Raw genomic sequence first — 26,041 nt, 5'->3', positions numbered from 1 at the left:
GAAGAAGGAACCCTCCCTAATTCATTCTATGAAGTCAGCATCACCCTAATACCAACACCAGGAAAGGGCATAACCAAAAAAGAAAACTACAAACTGATATCCCTGATGAACATAGATGCTCAAATCCTTAACAAAATCCCAGCTAACCGAATCCAACAACGTATCAAAAAGATCATCCACCATGATCAAGTGGGTTTCACACCAGGGATGGTTTAACATGTGCAACGAATGTGATACACCACATAAACAGAATTAAAAATCACATGATCGTTTCAATAGATACAGAAGAAGCATTCGACAAAATCCAGCATCGCTTTATGATGAAAACGCTCGGCCAAGTTGGCACAGAAGGGACATAATGTAATAAAAGCCATCTGTGACAAACCCACAGGCAACATAACACTGAATGGGGAAAAGTTGAAAGCATTCCCTCTGAGAACTGGAACGAGACTGAGGTCTTCTGAGCAGACTGCACCATGGTCAAGCCATCGTGTCCTCTGTGACCCACACGTACACATCCAGAAGGCCTCTTGGAGCCAGAAAGTCTAGGACAACAGGAAAACCACAAAAGAAAAACAGCTGGCTCCTGTCTTAGCTGATTAGCCAGCCTTGAACGTTCTACCATTGCAACATGCTGTCCCCTAACTGATCAACCTAGTGACATTGTGCCCTGTGACGCCTCTCACCTTGTGACAATGTACCTTGTGACAGTCTTCCCCTGCCCACAATAAACGGCCCCAAACTGTAACTTTCCAGTGCTTACCCCTAACCTATAAAACTAGCTCCAATCCCACCACCCCCTTCGCCAACTCTCTTTTTGGACTCAGCCCGCTTACACCTGAGTGAATAAACAGTCCTGCTGCTCACACTTAGCCTGTTCAGGATGTCTCTTCACTTAGGCACATGCATGACAAAGACAAGGATGCCCACTCTCACTACTCCTCTTTGACATAATACTGGAAGTCCTAGCCAGAGTAATCAGACAAGAGAAAGAAGGGGCATCCAAGGCAGTAAAGTGAAAGTCAAACTGTCGCTGTTGGCTGACGATATGATCCTTTACCTTGAAAGCTTTAAGGACTCCTCCAGAAAGCTCCTAGAACTGATAAAAGAATTCAAGTTTCCAGATACAAGATTAATGTGCACAAATTAATAGCTCTTCTATACACCAACAGCAACCAAGTGGAGAATCAAATCAAGAACTCAACCCCTCTTACAACAGCTTCAAAACAAAACACAACACAACAACACAACACAACTTGGGAATATACCTAACCAAGGAGGTAAAAGACCTCTACAAGGAAAACTACAAAACACTGCTGAAATAAATAGACAACACGAACAAATGGAAACACAGCCCATGCTTGTGGAAGGGTAGAATCAATATTGTGAAAATGACCATACTGCCGAAAGCAATCTACAAAATTCAATGCAATCCCAATACCACCATCGTTCCTCACAGAATTAAACAATTCTAAAATTCAAATGGAAACAAAAAGAGCCCACATGGCAAAAGCAAGACTAAGCAAAAAGAACAAACCTGGAGCCATCACACTACCTGATTTCAAACTATAAGGCATAGTCACCAAAACAGCATGGTACTGGTACAAAAATGGGCACATAGACCAATGAAACAGAATAGAGAACCCGGAAACAAACCCAAATACCTACAGCCAACTGATCTTTGACAAAGCAAACAAAAACCTCAAGTGGGGAAGGACACCCTTTTTGACAAATGGTGCTGAAACAATTGATTAGCCACATGTAGGAGAATGAAACTGGATCCTCATCTCTCACCTTATACAAAAATCAACTCAAGGTGGATTAAAGACTTAAACCTGGCCGGGTGCAGTGGCTCACGCCTGTAATCCCAGTACTTTGGGAGGCTGAGGCAGGCAGATCAGGAGTTTGAGACCAGCCTGGCCTACATGGCAAAACCCCGTCTCTACTAAAAATACGAAAATTAGCTGGGCATGGTGATGGGTGCCTGTAATACCAGCTACTGGGGAGGCTGAGGCAGGAGAATCACTTGAACCTGGGAGGTGGAGGTTGCAGTGAGCTATCATGCCATTGCACTCCAGCCTGGGCGACAAGAGCAAAACTTTTTTTTTTTTTTTTTTTTTTTTAAAAAAAGACTTAAACCTAAGACCTGAAACTCTAAAAATTCTAGAGGATAACATTGGAAAAAATCTTCGAGACATTGGCTTAGGCAAGGATTTCATGACCAAGAACCCAAAAGTGAATGCAATGAAAACAAAGATAAGTAGCTGGGACTTAATCGAACTAAAGAGCTTTTACACAGCAAAAGCAAGTCAGCAGAGTCAACAGACAACCCACAGAGTGGGAGAAAATCTTCACAGTCAACACATCTGACAAAGGACTAATATCCAGAGTCTACAATGAACTCACATCAGTAAGAAAAAAACAATCCCATCAAAAAGTAGGCTAAGGACATGAATAGACAATTCTCAAGATAGACAAATAGCCCAACAAACATATGAAAAATGCTCATCACTAATAATCAGGGAAATGCAAATCAAAACCACAATGTGATACTCCCTCACCCTTGCAAGAATGGCCATGATAAAAAAAAATAAAAAAAATAAATAAATAAAACACAGTAGATGCTGGGGTGGATGTGGTAAACAGGTAACACATTTACACTGCTGGTGGGAAAGTGAATTAGTCCAGCTGCTATGGAAAACAGGGTGGAGATTCCTTAAAGAACTAAAAGTAGACCTACCGTTTGATCCAGTAATCCCACTACTGCGTATCCACTCAGAGAAAAAGAAGTCATCATTCGAAACAAATACTTGCACCCTTATGTTTAAAGTAGCAGAATTTACAATTGCAAAATCTTGGAACCGACCCAAATGCCCATCAATCAGTGAGTGGATAAAGAAATTATGGTGTGTGTGTATACATATGTATCAATGAGGATAAAGAAACTATGGTGTGTATGTATACATATATACACACACACACATATATACATATCTCACACACACACACACGATGGACTACTACTCAGCCATAAAAAGGAATGAATTAACAGCATTTGCAGTGACCTGGATGAGACTGGAGACGATTATTCTAAGTGAAGTAACTCAAGAATGGGAAACCAAAGATTTTATGTTTTCACTGATATGTGGGAGCTAAGCTATGAGGATGCAAAAGCGTAAGAATGATACAATGGACTTTGGGGACTTGGCAGGGAAGAGTGGGAGAGGGACGAGGGATAAAAGACTACAAATAGGGTGCAGTGTATACTGCTTGGGTGATGGGTGCACCAAAATCTCACAAATCACCACTAAAGAACTTACTCATGTAACCTGGCCAGGCATGGTGTCTCACACCTGTAATCCCAGCATTTTGGGAGGCCGAGGTGGGCAGATCACCTGAGGTCAGGAGTTTGAGACCAGCCTGGACAACATGGCAAAACCCTGTCTCAACTAAAAATACAAAAATTAGCCGGGCATGGTGGTGCATGCCTGTAATCCTCATCTACTTCGGGAGGCTGAGGCAGGAGAATCGCTTGAACCTGGGAGGGGAGGCAGAGGTTGCAGTGAGCTGAGATCGCGCCACTGAACTCCAACCTGGGCAACAGAGCAAGCCTGTCTCAAAAAACAAGAACTTACTCATGTCACCAACCACCACCTGTACCCCAATAACTTATGGAAAAATAAAATGAGAACTGCATTTGTCTCTATCACTAGCAATGAGTAAACGCAGTAGTAATCAACACAATTGATCCTCGTTATTCATGGTTTCTGCATTTGTGAATTTTTCTACTTGCTAAAATGGGTTGGTAATTCTCCAAATCAGCACCGGGAGTGCTCAGTCCTTCCTGGACACGCATGTATGCAGAGCAGAGAACGTGAGTCACCAGGCACCCATGTTGCTCCCAGTGGAGGCTGAACTGATTTCAGCTCTCCACTGTCAACAAGCGTCCTTTGTGAGGGTCTTTAGTGCCGTGTTTGTTGGATTTTTGTGCTTTCTGTGGGCAATTTTCTTTTCTTTTTTTTTGTGATGGAATCTCACTCTGTCGCCCAGGCTGGAGTTCAATAGTGTGATCTTGGCTCACTGCCACCTCCACCTTGCAGGTTCAAGTGATTCTCCTGCCTCAGCCTCCTGAGTAGCTGGGATTACAGGCATGCACCGCCACACCCGAATAATTTTTTTGTATTTTTAGTAGAGACAGAGTTTCGCCATGTTGGCCAGGCTGGTCTCGAACTCCTGAGCTCAAGTTATCCACCCGCCTCAGCCTCCCAAAGTGCTGGGATTATAGGCGTGAGCCACCGCACTCCGCTGCAATTCTGTTGTTTAAAATGACCTCCTAGCATAGCGCCAAAGTACCCTCCAATGCTGGGGAGGGTGGGGAGGCTGTGAGTTCCATCACTTGTGTCAGTTGGGCTTTGTCAGGCACAAGTCACGGTGCCGTTGGTCATGCGCTTAATGTTAACGAATGAACAATGTGTATCAAGTAAAAGCCATTGAACGGAAACAAGAAATACAAAGTTTTTGATGGATGAAAACATGAGTAGAGGTTCACAGGAAGCTAACCCTGTACCTCTCCCAGGGGCAATGGCTCTGTGTTGGCTGGTTCAGTGCTCAAGGGTGACTTTGTAGAACGTGATGACCTCCAATTATGAGAACTGACTGTTCCTGAACAAATGACTTTCCCACTGTAAGATAACACAAAGGCAGACACAGAATTTTCCAAGAAAGGATGAAATCTAGGAGATGTGAACAGAATTCGGCACATACTAGGTCCCTTCATATGACGATGTCCACACCACACCCCACGGCTTTCTGCTGAGAGCTACACCACGCTATGTTAGGAAGCTAGGATGTCCTCACAGGGGAGCAAGCCAGACTCACATCAGCCTCCGCAGACTACAGTGGGGAAGTCTCATGGATCGACACAGCAGATTCACACCTTCGTTCCCCAGGTCGTTGTTGGATAGGCACAGGTGTGTCAAGCTCCGGTTGTTGACGAGGGCTGAGGCCAGACTCTGGCAACCCGTGGCCGTGATGCCACAGTCCTCCAGTCTGCAAGGAGAGCGCACCAGAGAGGATATGATGAGGTGCCTTCTTCAAGTTCCATCTCTCCCCCTCCTTCGCAAAGAGGGGAAGACGTATCACCCCCATAGCTGGCATGTCCTTGCAGACATATGGTGAAGTCACATCCTCTGTGCCTTTGACTTGCAAACTCAACTCCAGCGTATCAGTCCCAAGAAAATACTCTAAGTATCATGGGTGATTAGATCTACCAGTCACAATGGGGAATGGCTGGGCAACCTGGGTCTGCTCGCTCCTCGGCCATTTCCAGTCCTCACATGGCCATGATATAAGGCTTTGCCAAGATGAGTCATATTTCCAATTTATTTACTTATTTATTTTTATTTATTTGTTTGAGACAGAATCTCACTGTTGCCCAGGTTGGAGTGCAGTGGCATGATCTCAGCTCACTGCAACCCCCCCTCTTGGGTTCAAATGATTCTCCTGCCTCAGCCTCCTGAGTAGCTGGGATCATAGGCGTGCACCAGCATGTTTGGCAAATTTTTGTATTTCTAGTAGAGACAGGGTTTCACCATGTTGGTCATGCTGGTCTCGAACTCCTGACCTCAGGTGATCCACCTGCCTTGGCCTCCCAAAGTGTTGGGATTACAGGCTTGAGCCACTGTACCGTGCCAATTTTTCCAATTTAAAAGTACACTTAGGCCGGGCACCATGGCTTATATGTTTGTAATCCCAGCACTTTGAGAGGCTGAGGCGGGAGGACTGCTTGAGCCCACAAGTTCGAGACCAGCCTGGGCAACATATCAAGATCCTGTGTCCAAAAACAAATTAGCCAGGGATGGTGGTACATGCATATAGTCCCAGCTACTTGGGAAGCTGAGGTAGGAAGATCCCTGAAGCCTGGGAGGTAGGGGCTGCAGTGAGCTGTGATTGTGCCACTGTACTCCAGCTGGGTGAACAGAGAGTGACATAAACTAGATACTCTGTCTGCTTTTTCAAAGCTTAAGCAGTGGTTTTTTTTTTTTTTTTTTTTTTTTTTTTTTTTGAAATGGAGTTTCACTCTTGTTGCCCTGGCTGGAGTGCAATGGAATGACTTTGGCTCACTGCAACCTCTGCCTCCTGGGTTCAAGCAGTCTCCTGCCTCAGCCTCTTGAGTAGCTGGGATTACAGGTGCCCTCCACCACACCCAACTAATTTTTTTGTATTTTTAGTAGAGATGGGGTTTCACCACATTGGCCAGGCTGGTCTTGAACTGCTGACCTCAGGTGATCCACCCGTATCAGCCTCCCAAAGTGCTGGAATTATAGGCGTGAGCCACCACACCTGGCCATTTAAGCAGCTTTTTATGTAGCACTGAAGTGATTCCAGACACAGACCGCTACATGAGTGATACACATTTTGCTGTAACAAGAACTTGGAGTGAACACCCCTTCCTGTTGAGAATATGACACCCAAGACTGAGAGCTCAGGGTGTGATGGGGCCACACCCCGTCACCCTTCTAAGCCTGGATGTCTCATTGGTGACACCAGCACTGCCATCCAGCTAAGATTAAAGATCACCTAGAGCTGTGCTGTCTAGAATGGGAGCCGCTAGCCCCACGTGGTTACTGAGCTCTTGACATGGGTCTAGTGTGATGAGGAAACTGACTTCCCCATTTAATTTAGATTTGGCTGGCCACTCGTGGATACTGGCTGCCACACTGGGTGGCTCAGCTGAATCGGACCCACCCTTGACTCCCGGCATCACCATCCAAGCACCGTCCAACTGTGGGACACGTGACACAGCCTTTCCAAAGCTGTGTCATCTGTCAACTGGGTTATCAACAGCACCTGCTCCGTAGACCTGTTCTGAGAACTCAGCGAGGAAGGGTTGGAGGAATTTTAGCGCAGTGCTTGGCACAGCTCAGTAAGCATTGAATAGTGGGTGCTGTAACTCTGCTGCTGCTTCTCCTCCCTCCCTAGATCAGTTATCAGTAAGCAAGTCATATCCTTTGGGCCAGGCACGGTGGCTCACACCTGTAGTCCCAGAACTTCGGGAGGACAAGGCAGGAGGATCGCTTGGGCCCAAGAGGTCGAGGCTGCAGTGAGCTAGGATCTTACCACTGCACTCAGCCTGGGCAACAGCAAAACTAACACGGAAAAGGAAAAAGGTGATATCCCTTTAGGTGTCAGCGTACAGAACTGCCACCCCTCGCATTTCCACTTGGAGGCATTTCTGCTAGAATAACACAGGCCTGGGTTCATCCCTGCTCTGGGCTCCCTTGTCTCCAGAGGAGGAGGTGGGATTGGGATTTTGGGTGATGCTCTGCTCAGACCCTCCTTTTTGAGACTCCGTGCCCAGAATCCCAGAATGCATGAGCTCTGGCCTGGACTTTACCAGGCAGAGGGGAGCCTGACCCCCACCCAAGTTCTTTGAGTGACTGGGCATCTGTCCAGTCGTGGGGCCAAGCATTCACTAACCCACAGTGTAAGCTGCACACATAAGCCTCGCGCCCAAGAGAGCTTTATCAGGAGGGAAGGTCATTATTCAATTTCCATCTGGCTGATTCCCACTTCCACCTTGTATCTCCCATTTAGAGTTTGGCATCAAGAACAGATGTTTATCAGGTCACTCTTACACCCTGACACTGGGGCAGTCTCGGAAGGTCCCAACTTCCTTCCTCACCCTGTTTGTGCATCTGCTCATTCCCCTCCCACCATGACTGGAGAATCGAAGTTACGATAATCCCGGCGGAAAGGAAGTGGCACTCACGTCAGCTTCTGCAGGGTGCACTGGGAGACCCTCAAGGCATCACTGAGAGGCGTCACTCCCTGGTCTGTCACCTCGTTTCCTGCCAGGCTCAGAGACTTCAGGCTGGGAGAGGTTGTAAGGATTTGGGAGATCTTCAGGTAACAGGCGTGGGTCAATCCACAGCGATCCAGCCTGCAGAGACAGGCAGCATGAAGCAATCCCAGCTCTCGCCCGAAGCAGCCCATTTCCCCTCTACTCAGCACACGCCAGTGGCACTGGCCATTTTCCTGGTCCTCGGACTCTGTCTGCTCCTGCCTCTGGGCCTGAAAAGTTGCTGTTCCTTCCATTGCAACCTCCCCTCCTCCCCTCCCTCAGGTCTTCATGGGGCTCATGTCCTCGTTCATGTCTCTTGAAGGTTGCCTTTCGGGTAAGCCAGACCTTAAACGGTGCCTGCCCCACCTCCTTCCGTTGTTTCAACATTCATAGCAATGCACCCGAACCAACTTTTTTTTGAGACAGGGTCTTGCTCTTGTCACCCAGGCTGGAGTGCAGTGGCTCAATCTTGGCTCACTGTAACCTCCGCCTCCCGGGTTCAAGCAAGTCTCCTGCCTCAACATTCCAGAGTAGCTGGGATTACAGGTGCCCCCCACCACACCCGGCTAATTTTTGTATTTTTAATAGAGATGGGGTTTCACCATGTTGGCGAGGCTGGTTTTGAACTCCCGACCTCAGGTGATCCACCTGCCTCGGCCTCCCAAGGAGCTGGGATTACAGGCGTGAGCCACTGTGCCTGGCCTGTGTGGAATTTTAGACAGAACTTTTAGAGCTCTCCAAGCCTACACATGCTCCTGCCATGTGTGTGCACACATCATTCTTTGTCTTGTTTTGTTCTCCCTGTGCTGGCCTGTGAGCATCAGGAGAGCAGGAATCTTGTATCATTCATCAGCACATCCCAGGAACATGTCACAGTACTATATGCAGAATCAAGCATCTGTCATTATTGAATAAAAATCTTATTTCGGCCGGGCGCGGTGGCTCAAGCCTGTAATCCCAGCACTTTGGGAGGCCGAGACGGGCGGATCACAAGGTCAGGAGATCGAGACCATCCTGGCTAACACGGTGAAACCCTGTCTCTACTAAAAAAATACAAAAAACTAGCCGGGCGAGGTGGCGGGCGCCTGTAGTCCCAGCTACTCGGAAGGCTGAGGCAGGAGAATGGCGTGAACCCGGGAGGTGGAGCTTGCAGTGAGCTGAGATCCGGCCACTGCACTCCAGCTTGGGCAGCAGAGCGAGACTCCGTCTCAAAAAAAAAAAAAAAAAAAAAAAAAAAAACCACAAAAAACAAAAAATCTCATTTCATCCATCAGCACATTCCTGGAATATATTGTACTACGTGCAGAATCAAGCATCTGTCATTATTGAATAAAAGGCTCTTGTTTCATTCATCAGCACATCCCAGGAACTTGTAGTACTACACGCAGAATCAAGCGTCTGTCGTTATTGAATAAAGGAAAGTTCCAACTCCTCAATGTGATAGTGAATAGAAACCCTTCACAATGTGGCCCAAACCATCTTTCAATGTCAAAGTCTACCTTTTAGAGACTTAAGCTCATCACCCCATCCCTCTACACAATAAATACTTTGGGGAATACGGGCCAAGTGTTGGGAATAGAGCAGTTCTAGGTTCTGGGACTACAGGAGTGAAGAGAATAGAACAATACCCCTGCCCCTGTGTGTTATGAGAAGGGAAATTCGTTAGACTTCCAGGAAACTGGACCTAAGTGACTTCATGCTTTTTCCTTTCTTGGCCCCAAATAGCCTAGCTCCATCTTTTCTGACAATGTGTATCTTTATTTCTTCTTTGAATCCAGGCTCCAGCTCGCTGCACTTGTGGTACAGAGAGTGAGCAAAAGAGTGAGCATGTAGCTCCCTCTAATCTGTTCCCAGATAAACCCCACGAGGTCAGGCACAGCATTTCCGTCCTGAGACAACATCTATGCTTTGGCCAATTTCCCTGGGTTACATCTTTTTAAAGTACAGTTCCCTGGTTACCAGGCACACACACACACACGGTGCAAAGCAAATTCTTTCTTATTATTCTTCGATGTTAGTTGATGTGCCAACTAACAAAGCTCAAAGCAGGGCTTGTACTTGTCTGTCCCAGAATACCATATTTGGGAGGGTGCAGCAGGTAGATCACTTGAGGTCAGAAGTTCGAGTCCAGCCTGGCCAACATGGTAAAACCCCCATCTCTACTAAAAATACAAAAATTAGCCAGGTGTGGTGGTGCACACCTGTAATCCCAGCTACTCAGGAAGCTGAGGCAGGAGAATCACTTGAACCCGGGAGGCAGAGGTTGCAGTGAGCTGAGATCACACCACTGCACACCAACCTGAGCAACTGAGCTAGACTCAGTCTCAAAAAAATAAAAAAGAAAAAGAAAAAAGGAAAAGAAAACTATATAAACATTAAATAGTTGTATCTCTAGACCAAGCTAATCTAATGAACAAACCACCTTCCCAGGACTTACAAACCACAGTGAGAGCCCCAAATTGGAATCAACCAACCAACCAATGTGTCCCTGGACAGGGGAATGGTTCAACTGTGGTACTCCATAGCATCAAACGGCTGTCACCAAGAGAAAGGAAGAAAATGTGGAACACTTGACTGCTTGGGTGGATCTCAAGCACTGATGGAGCAAAGCCCGTCTCAGGCAACGATGTACCACACTGATTTCATTGTAAGAGCATTGTTGAGGCAGGGCGCAGTGGCTCACACCTGTAATCCCAGCACTTTGGGAGGCTGAGGTGCACAGATCATGAGGTCAGGAGATCAAGACCATCCTGGCTAATATGGTGAAACCCTGTCTCTACTAAAGAAAAGAAAAATAGAAAAAATGAGCCGGGTGTGGTGGTGGGCACCTGTAGTCCCAGCTACTCGGGAGGCTCAGGCAGGAGAATGGTGTGAATCCAGGAGGCAGAGCTTACAGTGAGCCGAGATCACGCCACTGCACTCCAGCCTGGGTGACAGAGCGAGACTCCGTCTCAAAAAAAAAAAAAAAAAAGACCGGACTGGGCAACCAAACCAGACCTTGCCTCTGCATATTTTTTTTTTTTTTTTTTTTTTTTTTTTTTTTTTTTGAGATGGAATCTCGCTCTGTCACCCAGGCTGGAGTGCAGTGGCGCCCTCTCGGCTCACTGCAAGCTCTGCCTCTCGGGTTCACACCATTCTCCTGCCTCAGCCTCCCAAGTAGCTGGGACTACAGGCGCCCGCTACCACGCCCAGCTAATTTTTTTTTGTATTTTTAGTAGACACGAGGTTTCACCATGTTAGCCAGGATGGTCTCAATCTCCTGACCTTGTGATCCGCCCCCGCCTCGGCCTCCCAAGAATAAATATTTTTAAATGAAACTTTGAGTTTTTTTATTGTGATAAAGTATTTATAACCGAAAATGAACTATTTTAATTATTTAGGTGTGCAATTCAGCGGCATTAAACTCCTGCAACCATCACCACCATCCATTACCAAAACTTTTTCATCTTTGCAGCTCTTTAATTTTTGCCTCTTTCTGTAATCATTTCAAACAAAAGTAAAAACGAAGAAACAAAAGGCAAAAGCCCTCCCAGAGACGTACCTCAAAGACTCCAACAAACATTTTGGGTGTTTTAAGGCTTCGCACGCCATCCTTACATCCTCTTCCTTCAGGTGGGTGCCTCCCAAATTGAGGCATTTTAGGTTACGGTTGGCAATGAGGGTTCTCCAGAGGTGCTGCAGACCAGGGGCAATCTGTGCATTCCTAAACCTGCAGGAGACGGGAAAGGGGAGAGGCATGTGACACTGGTGACGTTTTGTTGTGACCTCACTTATCCTTCCCAGCCTTCTTCCACTCTAACTTGCAAATTTCTAATTGTATTTCCTTGTAAAGCAACGAATACCTGAGTGCCTGTGATAGGCCAGCTACTGGGAATAGTGTATGAAGCAGTATTAACAGTCCCTGCCTTGAGGAGCTTAAACCATCCAAACCCATCCAAACCCGGTGTCAAGGAACCTGCTTCAGTAACACCACAAGGGTTTTGTTTTGTTTTGTTTTGAGATAGAGTCTTGCTCTGTTGCCCAGGCTGGAGTGCAGCGGCGTGATCTTGGCTCACTGTAACCTCCAACTCCCTGGTTCAAGCAATTCCCCTGCCTCGGCCTCCCAAGTAGCTGGGATTACAGGCACGCACCACCATGCCCTGCTAATTTTTTTTTTTTTTTTTTTTGTATTTTTAGTAGAGCTGGGGTTTCACCATGTTGGCCAGGCTGGTCTTGAATTCCTGACCTCAGGTGATCCGCCTGCCTCGGCCTCCCAAAATGCTGGGATTACAGGCGTGAGCCACCGCGCCCGGCCGATCACAAGGTCTTTAGCAATTCCCCACTCTGTGCTTTTGGGAACTTGGTTCCTACACCTTTGGTGGCACTGATGCCCTCAGGCTGAGCTTGAGAGGTTTCAGATGGGTCTTCTCTCAGGAGTAGGGGAGAGCTGGGACAGCGTCATGGGAAGGGATTCTCTCATAGGGGGCGGACAGCCTTACATCAGGGTCTGTATCTTGCAGGTGGAATGCCTCAGCTTGGCACACAGGGTCTTCATGGCCCGCTCTGTCAGGATGCTGCTGCCCAGGTCCAGCTGCCGCAGGTGGGGGTGGGTGCTGAGCACGGAGCAGAAATCTTCCCACTGCTCCTCCATAAGGGTTTTACCCTGCATCCTACATCGGGGGATAGAAACAGGGGCTCGTGGGATGGAGTTTAACGTGAGCAATCGTGGTAACATATCGGAGGAGAGGGACAGAGCTATCGAGGCACATCCTATGTTGGGGGGGACAGAAATATAGGCTCGTGGGATGGAGTTTAAGGTGAGCAATCGTGGCAACATGTGGGAGGAGAGGGACCGAGCTATCGAGGTGAGACCAGGGCAGTTTTAGAGACTCTGAGGCAACTTAACAGCTGCCATCATGCTTTGCAAGACTAGCCCTGTATCCACCCTGCCTCCTGGGCATATTGATACCCGAGGGGTGTGCAGGCATGACTAGGAACCACCAGCTCCTGATTTTTTTTTTTTTTTTTTTGAGATGGAGTCTCACTGTCTCCAGGCTGCAGTGCAGTGGCGTGATCTCAGCTCACTGCAACTTCTGCCTCCTGGGTTCAAGCGACTCTCCTGCCTCAGCTTCCCGAGTAGCTGGGACTACAGGCACCCACCACCATGCGCAGCTAATTTTTGCATTTTTAATAGAGATGGGGGTTTCACCACATTGGCCAGACTGATCTCAAACTCCTGATCTCATGACCTGTCCCTGCCTCGGCCTCCCAAAGTGCTGGGATTATAGGTGGGAGCCATCGTGCCCGGCCCTGCATCAGATCTTTGCTTGAATTCCAGCTCCACTTGAACGTAAAACTGTGCAACAGCTTTGGAAAAGAATATAGAGATTCCTAAAAAATATTAAAATAGAGCTACTGTAGGACCTAGCAATCCTACCTCTGTGTATAAGCCCAGAAGAACTGAGATCAGGATGCAGAAGAGGTATTTGGTCTCCCGTGCTCATTCTGACATTATTCATAACAGCTCAGATGTGGAAAACTTACATGTCCATCCATGGACGAACAGATAAACAATATGCGATACGGCCAGGCGTGGTGGCTCACGCCTGTAATCTCAGCACTTTGGAAGGCTGAGGCGGGCAGATCACCTGAGGTCAGGAGTTGGAGACCAGCCTCAACGTGGAGAAACCCCGTCTCTACTAAAAACACAAAATTAGCCAGGCGTGGTGGTTCATGCGTATAATCCCAGCTCCTCGGGAGGCTGAGGCAGGAGAATCGCTTGAAACTGGGAGGCAGAGGTTGCAGTGAGCCGAGACCACGCCGTTGCACTCCAGCCTGGGCAACAAGAGGGAAACTGTCTCAAAAAAAAAAATAAAATAAAATAAAAACCATGCTATACATACGTAAATGGAATATTACTGATCCTTAAAGGAAGACATTCTACCGTTTTTGACAGCATGGATGAACCTGGAGGATATTGTTGGGTGAGCTATACCAGTCACAGAAGGACAAATACTGCATGATTCTACTTCGTTTTGGAGACGGAGTCTCTGTTGCCCGGGCTGGAGTGCAGTGGCATGATTTTGGCTCAACCTCTGCCTCCCAAGTTCAAGTGATTTTCCTGCCTCAGCCTCCCAGAGTAGCTGAGATTACAGGTGCCCACCACCATGCCCAGCTAACTTCTGTAATTTCAGTAGAGACGGGGTTTCACTATGTTGGTCAGGCTGGTCTCGAACTCCTGGCCTCAGGTGATCCACCCACCTCGGCCACCCAAAGTGCTGGGATGACAGGTGTGAGCCACCACCACACTCGGCGCATGATTCTACTCTGAAATATCTAAAACTGCAGAAAGTAGAATGGAGGCTGCCAGGTGACTGGAGCCGGGGAGATGGAGTTATTGTTCCATGGCTGTGAAGTGTCAGTTATGTGAGATGAATAAGTTCTAGAGATCTGCTGTACAATGTTGTGTCCATAGTTAATATTGTATTGTACACCTAAAAATTGGAGCAATTAGTCTCCCGTCCACTGGCAATCATCTCCTATCTGAGTTTATACCTTCCTACGTTTGTGAACAGGGAGCTACCCTCATGGGTTTGCCCTGAAGAATAAAAGAAACAAAGGCCGGGCACGGTGGCTCACGCCTGTCATCTCAGCACTTCGGGAGGCCGAGGCGGGAGGATCACAAGGTCAGGAGTTCGACACCAGCCTGACCAACATGGTGAAACCCCGTCTCTACTAAAAATACAAATGTTAGCTGGGTGTGGTAGTGGGCAACTGTATTCCAGCTACCCAGGAGGCTGAGGCAGAACTGCTTGAACCCAGGAGGCAGATGTTGCAGTGAGCCAGGATCTTGCCACTGCATTCCAGCCTGGGTGACAGAGTGAGACTCCGTCTCAAAAAAAAAAAAAGATGAATAGATGACCCTGGAGGACATTAAGTGAAACAAGCCAGGCACACAGAAGTACAAATACTGCCTGATCTTCCTTACACGTAGAATCTAAGAACATGAACCTCACAGAAGCAGAGAGTGAAATGGTGGTTACCAGAGACTGGAAGGGAGGGACTCGGGAGATGCTGGTCAAAGGATACAAAATTTCAGTTAGGAGGAATAAGTTTTAGTGACATACTGCACAGCAGGGTGATTGTAGTTAATAATGCGTATCTTAAAATTGCTAAAAGGGTAGTTTTAAAATATCCTCACTACAAAAAGTTACACATACGGTAAGATAATAGATGTATTATCTTGATTTATTCTACAGTGTATATACATGTACCAAGCTATGACAGTGTACCCCATAAATGCACACAATTATTTGTCAAAGAAAAAGGTGAATACAGCCGGGCGTGGTGGCTCACGCCTGTAATCCCAGCACTTTGGGAAGCCAAGGTGGACAGATCACCTGAGGTCAGGCGTTTGAGACCAGCCTGGCCAGCATGGTGAAACCCTGTCTCTACTAAATATGCAAAAAATTAGCCAGGCATGGTGGTGTGTGTCTGTAATCTCAGTTACTCGGGAGGTTGAGGCAGGAAAATTGCTTGAACCCAGGAGATGGAGGTTGCAGTGAGCCGAGATCACGCCACCGTACTCCAGTCTGGGGCAACAGAGGGAGACTGTTTAAAAAAAAAAAAAAAAAAAAAGTGAATGGTAAGTGTAGCACGGGGTTTGTGAACACAAGTAGCTGTGATTTTTTATGACATGCAAATTTCCCATCTCAGTGCTTAGCTTTGTGGCTGTGTACATTTTCAGTCAATCTACAGGAAAATTGCCCAGGTTGTAACTCCCCTGATTGTGAAAAGAGCATAACGGGCAAGCTGATCTTTGTCTGCACTGACATGAGCTCTTCTCTCACAAAGCAAGCATCTGTACTTAATTGTTTTCCAACCAAGGGTAGCTGCCATGTTATCAAGGCCTTAGCACACACCAGGTGGTGTGCCGGACCTGTTTCATGTGAGGTTTTTTTTTTGTTTTTTTCTTTTGAGATGGAGTTACGCTCTTTTTGCCCAGGCTGGAGTGCAATGGCACGATCTCAGCTCACCGCAACCTCCGCCTCCTGGGTTCAAGCGATTCTCCTGCCTCAGCCTCCTGAGTAGCTGGGATTACAGGCCCATGCCAACACGCCCAGCTAATTTTGTATTTTTAGTAGAGTCAGGGTTTCTCCATGTTGGTCAGGCTGGCCTTGAACTCCCGACCTCAGGTGATCCACCCACCTCGGCCTCCCAAAGTGCTGGGATTACAGGAGTGAGCCACTGCGCCTGGTATTTTTTTTTTAAGACAGAGTCTCACTCTGTTGCCCAGGCTGGAGTGCAGTGGCATCATCTCGGCTCACTGCAACCTCTTCCTCCTGGGTTCCAGCAATTCTCCTGCCTCAGCCTCTCTAGTAGCTATCATTACAGGCACATACCAGCGTGTCCGGCTAATTTTTGTAGTAGTTGATCCACCTGCCTCGGCCTCCCAAAGTGTAGGGATTACAGACATGAGTCAGCATGCCCAGCCCCACTTGAGAATCCGATGCTGTTTTAAACCCGTGAGGTTGGCGCCATTTCCCCCATATTGTCAATGGCAACAGGGCTAGTTAGTGGCAAAGCTAACATTTAAAACCAGGTTTGCCCAGTGTACCATATACACCAGCACTCCATTTAGCTCTGGTAGTATCATTAGCTGACATCTGTTAGTAAGTGCCAGGCCCAGTTCCTGAGTGCTGCAGCTGTGTACACTGTCTCCTGACAACTGGATAGGTAGCTGCCATGACCTGTTTTAGATGGGGAAACTGAGGCACAGAGCAGCAGAGTAACTTGCCCAAGGTCACACTACCAGGAAGTAGCAGACCTGGGCTTCACATATTAGCAGATGGGTGGCCACGTTCACTTTTTAAAAAAGATTTTCCTAACAACTAGACCACCAGGGAATGTCCACATTCTTTTTATTATTCTTTTTTTTTTTTTTTTTTCCAGGGACAGGGTCTCACCGTGTCACCCAAGTTGGAGTGAAATGGTGTGGTAACTCACTGAAGCATTCAGTTCCTAGGCTCAAGTGATCTCCCTGCCTCAGCCTCCTGAGGAGCTGGGATCACAGGCACACACCTCTACCCTGGCTAGTTTTCAATTTTCTTGTAGAGACAGGGCCTTACTTTGTTGCCCAGGCTGGTCTCAAAAACCTGGCCTCAAGCAATCCTCTTCCCTCGTCCTCCCAAAGTGCTGGGATTACAGGTATGAGCCGCTGCACCCAGCCTGTCCACAGATAGGGCCTTACTTTGTTGCCCAGATGGGTCTCAAAAACCTGGCCTCGAGCAAGCCTCTTCCACCCAGCCTGTCCACATTCTTCGCTGCTGTGTTCTGGGTCACAGGATGACGTTGAGATGGTCCAGCAAAGTATGTTTTCTAGACTGGCATTATTCAGTAAGCATTAGCTACGTGCGACTATTTAAATACAAATGAGGCCAGGCACGGTGCCTTACGCCTGTAATCCCAGCACTTTGGGAGGCTGAGGTCAGGAGTTTGAGATCAGGCTGGCCAACATGGTGAAACCCCGTCTCTACAAAAAATAGAAAAGTTAGCCAGGTGTGGTGGGTGCGGCCTACAATCCCAGCTACTCCGGAGGCTGAGTCAAGAGAATCACTTGAACCTGGGAGGCAGAGGTTGCAGTGAGCTGCCACTGTACTCTGGCCTTGGCGACACAGTGAGACTGTCTCAAAAAAACAAAAAAATACAAATGAGTTGAAATGGAGTAAGATAAGTTTCACCTCCAAAGTCTCACTCACCACATTTCAGATGCTCAACAGGCTTATGAGGCTGGTGACTTAGTGGACAAGACACATGGAATATTTCCATCACAGAACCCTGTACTGGACAGCATGGCCCTGGACTCCATACCACACAAGCAGTCCACAAACCCGAGTGATCACATTGACAGGAAGAGCTTGCTCATGCCTGTAATCCCAGCACTTTGGGAGGCTGAGGCCGGTGGATCACCTGAGGTCAGGAGTTCGAGACCAGCCTGGCCAATGTGGCAAAATCCCATCTCTACTAAAATTACAAAAATCAGCTGGGTGTGGTGGTGTGTGCCTGTCGTCCCAGCTACTCAGAAGGCTGAGGCAGAAGAATCGCTTGAGCCTGGGAGGTGGAGTTTTCAGTGAGCCAAGATCACCCCACTGCACTCCAGCCTGGGCGACAGAGTGAGACTCTGTCTCAAAAATAATAAAATAAATCACATATTCCTGGGTTTCAACTCCAGATCCTTTCCTTTAGAGTCTTGGGCGGGGCCCTGTATTTTGAAAGACCTTTCCCAGTTATGGACAATGAGCTGGATTCGGGTCCTGGCATTTTAGCCAGCTGGACATCTGGGCAATTCATCCTGAAAGGATTATCTGGGACCTTGAAGTTCCTGGAAGTCCTGTCAAGTCCCAGCAGTAGGGACACCGAGCTCAGCACAAGGCATAGGATAAAATTGCCTGGGGTACTCACCATTGAGGAACCACAGGCCATGCCTCCGCTAACTCATCTCTTGGGAAGATCCCTTTGACATCCATCCGAATTTTCCGCAAATACGGACAGTGCTGGAGGCAGAAGGAAGATGCTATCAAGTCAAGGTTCTGGTTAATCGGAAGCCATACTTCTTGGAAGCCATTTAATGCCAAGCGAACAAACTCTTTGTCTTGAGTCTCGAAAAGACAGTGGAAGGCATCCAGGGTGTCTCCTGGGGCGGCGGCATTGGGCTGCTGACCCAACAGAGACACCCAGTGCAGAAGTTTCTGCTTCACCCCCAGGGGAACGGGACAGCCCAGCAGGACCTCCAATGGCCTCCTTACATCTTCACTCACTGAGGCCAAACAAGAAACGCTTCATCCAGAGCAAGTGGATGTGGAAGCCTGCTTGTTGAAGCTCCATGGATCTCTTCGTCTTCTCAACGAACAGAGGGCAGAGAGCCGGCTCGATTTCCAGCCCCTCTAACACGTAGTACAAGGCGGCACAGAAGTCCTGGAGACTGAGGTGGAAGAAGGTGTAGAACTCCTCGCAGCGGCTGTCTCGGAGAAGGATATTCATGTGAAACAGAGTACGGAGTTCAGACTCCCCGAGTCCGTGAACCATGAGGTCGTCACCATCAAACACAGACTTCATATTCCACACTCCCTCCACAGCCATGCGGCAGAAACGCTTCAGGACAACTCTTTCCTCCAGATTGAGGCAGCGCCGGACCACGCCTTGAGGGGTGAGCTGATGAAACACAAAAGTTGCGTACAAGCCTGTGAGCGTTTGGCCGAAGGGGGCGATGCTCTCCCCCACCACGTCCTGCAGCTGCAGAGCCACGCAGATCAGAGAGCCCACGGCAGGGACCTGACACTGGTCGAACAGCTTACGGTTGTTCATTATCGCACGCAACCCTTGCGTCTGCTGATGCTCACCGATCCCACGCTCGAGGAGCAAGTGGATTCTTTGTTCTGCGGAGATTCCTCTAACAAACAGGTAACGGGGAGACACGACCTCCGACTTGAGCTTCTCTATGCCCACGTCTCTGACGGTGACCATCAGGAAGGACTCAGGGAGCAGGACTTTCCTCAGCAGACTCTGGATGAGGATGAACGGGGGCTGCCTCTCAGCCCAGTCTTTGCAGAGCTTGGTGTCACTGTTGAGGACAGAGCCCAGGTCATCAAAACCATCAATGATGAACAACAGCCTTTCTGGTCGGGACATGATCTCTGTCACTGGAGCCTGGGAGTCTGGCCATTCCCTGGAGATGAACTCTGCGACACTGCTCTCCTTCTTCTGCTGCATCTCTCTAACGGGGAGGAAGAAGACGTAGGAGAACATTCCCTGGTAGAGTCCACCTCGTGCCCAGCACAGCACGATCCTTCTGGCCAGAGCCGATTTCCCAATTCCTGACTTTCCGTGTAGAACCACCGTGTGAGGACGGAAGCCCCATTGGTCTGAATTAAAAGCATCAGCCAACATTTGCATTTCTGGCCAGTCAGCAGTTTTTTCAAAACCACAACGTACATCCTCCTTCACGGCAAATTTGGTCACCACGTGACTCTTGTAGTCCCATTTGTCATCTCCATATTCTGAAGTCAGAGAGGGTAGAAAGAAAATCAGGAAACAGTTTGAAGAAAGCACTTGACTACTCTCGGCCATATGTTTAGCATCCATCAAACAAAGTTGTGATTGACTCGAGTCCCCTAGAATTATGGGTTCTTTAGCATTTTGTCTTCATAGTATCTGACTATAGATAATCACAGTAAATGTGCACAGCTTTACCCATGGGACAGATCAAGAGCGTGAAGGGAAGGGGTTGACACCAGAGACAAATGAGAATGAAGAAAGGCAATCTAAACTACATACCCCAGCAACTAAACTACTTACACTTCTTTCACCCAACTTTCTTCCAGGAGGGCAACCAAGGAATAAATGTTTTCCTCACCTTGTTCTTCTGTCTCTGCTGCTGTGGCACCTTCTTGTTCCATAGTTTGTGAAATTTCTGCAAAAGAAGAATGAATTCCAACATACTTATGTTTATTATTCAAATCAGATATGTCAGACACCCCCAAGATAAGCTCAGTCATGCCGTATTTAGTTTTCTGGCCAGTTTAAAGCATGGCAACCACTGGCTCAGCTAGAAGACAGAGTGTGCTAGTACAATGAGCACTAATCCAAGGCTTAAGGGTGAGAGTCCCAGGCTCATTTCTCCTTGGAGAGCCTTGCACAAGTTATTAAAATGAGGGGTAGGTTGGCTTGGTGGCTCACGCCTGTAATCCCAGCACTTTGGGAGGCCAATGCAGGCAGATCACGAGGTCAGGAGTTCGAGACCAGCCTGGCCAATATGGTGAAACCCCATCTCTACTGAAAATACAAAAACCAGCCGGGCACGGTGGCAGGTGCCTGTAATCCCAGCTACTTGGGAGGCTGAGGCAGAATTGCTTGAGCCCGGGAGGCAGAGGTTTCAGTGAGCCGAGATCGTGCCATTGCACTCCAGCTTGGGTGACAGAACGAGACTCCTCAAAAAAAAAAAAAAAAAAAAGAAGTCATGAAGGTAAGGCATGTTTTTCTTACCACTGTTATTCCATCACAATTCTTCAAAGGCAGGTGTTCATGTACATATTAGTTGATAGAAGGAATTAAGAAAATAATTACTGCCACTTAAGTTTGAAGAAAGCACTTGACTACTCTTGGCCATATGTTTAGCATCCATCAAACAAAGTTGTGATTGACTCGAGTTCCCTAGAATTATGGGTTCTTTAGAATTTTGTGTTCATAGTATCTGACTGTAGATCATCATAGTGAACTTGTGTAGCTCTATCCATGGGACAGTTCAAGAGCATGAAGGGAAGGGGTTGACACCAGAGACAAATGAGAATGAAGAAAGGCAATCTAAACTACATACCCCAGCAACTAAACTACTTACACTTCTTTCACCCAACTTTCTTCCAGGAGGGCAACCAAGGAATAAATCTGTTTTCCTCACCTTGTTCTTCTGTCTCTGCTGCTGTGGCACCTTCTTGTTCCATAGTTTGTGAAATTTCTGCAAAAGAAGAATGAATTCCAACATACTTGTGTTTATTATTCAAATCAGATATGTCAGACACCCCCAAGATAAGCTCAGTCATGCCGTATTTAGTTTTCTGGCCAGTTTAAAGCATGGCAACCACTGGCTCAGCTAGAAGACAGAGTGTGCTAGTACAATGAGCACTAATTCAAGGCTTGAGGGTGAGAGTCCCAGGCTCATTTCTCCTTGGAGAGCCTTGCACAAGTTATTAAAATGAGGGGTGGGTCGGGCATGGTGGCTCACGCCTGTAATCCCAGCACTTTGGGAGGCCGAGGCGGGCAGATCACCTGAGGTCAGGGGTTCAAGACCAGCCTGACCAATATGATGAAACCCGGTCTCTACTAAAAAAATACAAAAATTAGCTAGGCGTGGTGACATGTGCCTGTAATCCCAGCTACTCAGGAGGCTGAGGCAGGAGGATCACTTGAACCCGGGAGGCGGAGTTTGCAGTGAGCTGAGATCGTGCCACTGCACTCCAGCCTGGGTGACAGAGCGAGACCCTGTCTCAAAAAAATTAATAAGAATACAAAAATTAAATGAGGAGTGAAAGCTACAGTTAAGAATTAAGGATCTTAGGATCTTAGAGCCAGATGTTGTGATACATGCCTGTAGTCCCAGCTACTCGGGAGACTGAGGCAGGAGGCTCAGAGCCCAGCAGTTTGAGGCTGTAGTGTGCCACGGTCGTGCTTGTGGATAGCCACTGCATTGCAGTCTCAGCAATACAGCAAAACTCTGTCTCTTAAAAAAAGAATTAAGGATTTGAGTCAGACACAGGATTCAAATGTGAATTGTCATATACTACTTGTAAGATCTTCATCAATTACTGAGGTTACATGTTTCTGGATGTTCATCTACAAAAGTGAAGAAATTATTCCTACGTTGTCGAGTTGCTGTGGAGATGATTTAGTCGAGTAATAGCACAGCCTCTGGCACATAGTAGCTACCACTGACTGAGAATAACCACTATATATATTTATCAGGACACAGTTACCATGTGAGGCTAAACACAAATTCCTCTTAGGATCTATGAGAACAGATTTGCCATTTTAAAGAATAATCATTAGGGTGGTCTTTGTCTTGTAAGTTAGAGAAAAATTATCTTTTTTTCAAAAAAATCACAAGCAGAATAAAAACCATTTAAGGATTTTAAAGTATGGGAGTAAAGTTACAGATGTAAATTTTTAGATCACCTTGGTTATTGTATGAAAAATGGATTGTATGTAAGAATGAATTATGTTTGAGATGCAAATGAAATGCCTTTAAATACAGCAGATGGGAAGAACTGTGAACAAATGGGTCATATATTACAGGTAGAGACCATGTGATTTTCTGATTTGCTAGATATAAGGTGGAGAAAAGAAATATTAAAAAATAGAGCTACTCAGGAAGTCGAGGCACGAGAACTGCTTAAACCTGGGAGGCGGAGGTTGCAGTGAGCCAAAATTGCACCACTGCACTCCATCCTGGGAGACAGAGTGGGACCTCATCTCAAAACCAAACCAGAAAAAAAAATGACTAAGCTTTTGGTGTAAATGACCAGGCATATAGCGACGCTATGTACCGACATGGAAGACGGTGGAGGCAGATATCAAGCGAACGCTCCACCCAGAAGCAGAAAACATGCCCTTCTCAACTGCAAACAGACCTTCTCCAAGACAGATCCATCAGGCATAAAACATGTTTCGAGTTGATGTGCTTTGAAATTATACAAAGTATGCTCTCTTAACACAGTGAAATAAGATGAGAAATCAGTAAGAAAATCTGAAAATTTCCAAATACATGGAAGTGAAGCCATACGATCCTCAACAGGTCAAAGCAGGGAAACAAAGGGGAATTAAATACTTTGAAATGAGTGGAAACAAAACACAGCAGTGCCGGGCGCGGTGGCTCAAGCCTGTAATCCCAGCACTTTGGGAGGCCGAGACGGGCGGATCACAAGGTCAGGAGATCGAGACCATCCTGGCTAACACGGTGAAACCCCGTCTCTACTAAAAAATACAAAAAACTAGCCGGGCGAGGTGGCGGGCGCCTGTAGTCCCAGCTACTCGGGAGGCTGAGGCAGGAGAATGGCGTAAACCCGGGAGGCGGAGCTTGCAGTGAGCTGAGATCCGGCCATTGCACTCCAGCCTGGGCGACAGAGCGAGACTCCGTCTCAAAAAAAAAAAAAAAAAAAAAAAAAAAAAAAAAAAAAAAACACACAGCAGTATTTATGGTGTGTAGATAGAGCCATGCATAAAGGAAAATTTATAGCTATAAATGCCCAAGAAAGATCTGAAATATAACGTAACTTCCCATCTTAAAGCAGGAAGGAACCCCTTTGGGGTTAGCGAGCAGCAAACTGACCCCAAAACGGACAGAGAAAGGGAATAAAGAACTGAAGTAAACAAAATACAGAATGGAAACAATAGAGAAAACAAACCCAGCAGTCTGTTCTTTGAAAAGAACAAAATTGACAAGCCTTTAGCCAGACTGACCAAGGAAAAAAAAAAAAAACCAAACGGCTAAAATTACTGCAGTCAGGAATGAAAGAGGGTCATAACTAACAACCTGAAAGAAATGGAAAGGATTCTGGCCGGACACGGCGGCTCACGCCTGTCATCCCAGCACTTTGGGAGGCCGAGGTGGGTGAATCACGAGGTCAGGAGTTTGAGACCATCCTGGCTAACACGGTGAAACCACATCTCTACTAAAAATACAAAAAATTAGCCGGGCCTCATGGTGGCGGGCGCCTGTAGTCCCAGCTACTCAGGAGGCTGAGGCAGGAGAATGGCGTGAACCCGGGAGGTGGAGGTTGTGGTGAGCTGAGATTGTGACACTGCATTCCAGCCTAGGGGATAGAGCAAGAATCCCTTTCAAAAAAGATGTGGTATATATACACAATGGGTTATTCAGCCCAAACACACAGGAAATTCTGTTATTTGCTACAATGTCGAGGAACCTAGAGGACATTATGTTAAATGAAGTAAGCCAGGCACAGAGAAATACCAGCGGATCTGACATGTGGAACCTAAAAATATCTAACTCAGAATTGGAGGGTGGAACGGTGGTTACCAGAGGCTGGTGGGGCAGAGAGTGGACTGGGAAAGGTGGAAAACATTAGTCAATGGGTACAAAGTTACAGCTAGATAAGAGGAGTAAGTTCTGGTGTTCTACTGCACAACAGTGGTGACTGGTTAATAACAACGTATATTTCAAAACAGCTAAAAGAGGATTTTTTTTTTTTTTTTTTTTTTTTTTTTTTTTTTGAGGCGGAGTCTCGCTCTGTCGCCCGGACTGGTGTGCAGTGGCCAGATCTCAGCTCACTGCAAGCTCTGCCTCCCGGGTTTATGCCATTCTCCTGCCTCAGCCTCCCGAGTAGCTGGGACTACAGGCGCCCGCCACCTCGCCCAGCTAGTTTTTGTATTTTTAGTAGAGACGGGGTTTCACCATGTTAGCCAGGATGGTTTCGATCTCCTGACCTCGTGATCCACCCGTCTCGGCCTCCCAAAGTGCTGGGATTACAGGCTTGAGCCACCGCGCCCGGCCTAAAAGAGGATTTTAAATGTTCTCAGCGTGGCTGGGCGCGGTGGCTCAAGCTGGTAATCCCAGCACTTTGGGAGGCTGAGGCGGGCAGATCACCCGAGGTCGAGAGTTCGAGACAAGCCTGGCCAACATGCAGAAACCCCGTGTCTACTGAAAATACAAAATTAGCTGGGTATGGTGGCGCACTCCTGTAGCCCCAGCTACTCAGGAGGCTGAGGCAGGAGAATTGCTTGAACCCGGGAGGCGGAGATTGCAGTGAGCCAGGATCATGCCATGGCACCCCAGCCTGGGCCACAAGAACTGAACTCCGTCTCAAAATAAATAAAATTTTCTCAGCACAAAGAATATTTGAGGTGATGGATACGCTAGTTACCCCAATTTGATCATTCATGACCCCATAAATATATATAATTCTTATTTTTCAGTTAAAAATCAAAAAACAGTAGTGTAAATAATCAGAGAACCTGCAAGTTTCTGTCCATGGTGCTGATCCCAAGATCTCTTAGGGAAGGGACTCACACACCAGAGACAAATGAGAATGAAGAAAGGGAAAGTAGATTTCCCAGTCATTTGAACTGCATGGACTTCTCTCACCCAACTTTATTCCAAGAGGGCAACAAATAAATAAATCTATTTCCTTCACCTTGTTCTTTTGTCTCTGCAGCTGTGGCACTCTCTTGTTGCACAGTTTGTGAAATTCCTGCAAAAGAGAAGGGAGAAGAAGAAACACAAACATACTGTGTACATTATTCAAATCAGAGATGTTGGTCACCCCAGATAAACTTAGCCTTGCCATATTTAATTTTCTGACCAGTTTAGAGGACAGAACCACTGGCTCAGCACCAGGGCAGAGTGTGCCAGTAACATAAGCCCTGGATTCAAGATCAGGCTATTCAAAATCAAAAGTATTTCTATACACTGGCAGTAAACAAAATAAAATGAACAACTTGGCCTGGCACAGTGGCTCATGCCTGTAATCCCAGCACTTTGGGAGGTTGAGGAGGGCGAATCATTTGAGGTCAGGGGTTTGAGACCAGCCTGGCCAATATGGTGAAACCCCATCTCTACTAAAAATTCAAAAAAAAATTAGCCAGGTGTGGTGGCATGTTCCTGTAATCCTATCTACTGGAAGGCCGAGGCAGGAGAATTGCTTGAACCCAGGA

The 26,041-nt window shown here is 47.1% G+C and overlaps 1 protein-coding gene across 1 annotated transcript in view; it reads right to left on the bottom strand.

Annotated features, from left to right (window-relative positions):
• Positions 1-26,041, bottom strand: part of NLRP5 (NLR family pyrin domain containing 5) — a 55,139-nt gene that overhangs the window by 17,019 nt on the left and 12,079 nt on the right. The window contains 9 exon segments of the mRNA XM_010387053.2: positions 4,879-5,049; positions 7,772-7,942; positions 11,385-11,552; positions 12,322-12,492; positions 18,284-18,639; positions 18,641-19,878; positions 20,235-20,291; positions 21,276-21,332; positions 25,522-25,578. Of these exon segments, the coding sequence (XP_010385355.2) occupies positions 4,879-5,049; positions 7,772-7,942; positions 11,385-11,552; positions 12,322-12,492; positions 18,284-18,639; positions 18,641-19,878; positions 20,235-20,291; positions 21,276-21,332; positions 25,522-25,578 (2,446 nt within the window).

Source organism: Rhinopithecus roxellana, chromosome 12 (genome assembly GCF_007565055.1).
Source record: "Rhinopithecus roxellana isolate Shanxi Qingling chromosome 12, ASM756505v1, whole genome shotgun sequence".
In the NCBI taxonomy this organism is placed as follows: Eukaryota; Metazoa; Chordata; class Mammalia; order Primates; family Cercopithecidae; genus Rhinopithecus; species Rhinopithecus roxellana.
The sequence above is the reverse complement of the archived record's forward strand: the minus strand, read 5'-3'. Positions and strand labels throughout refer to the sequence as shown.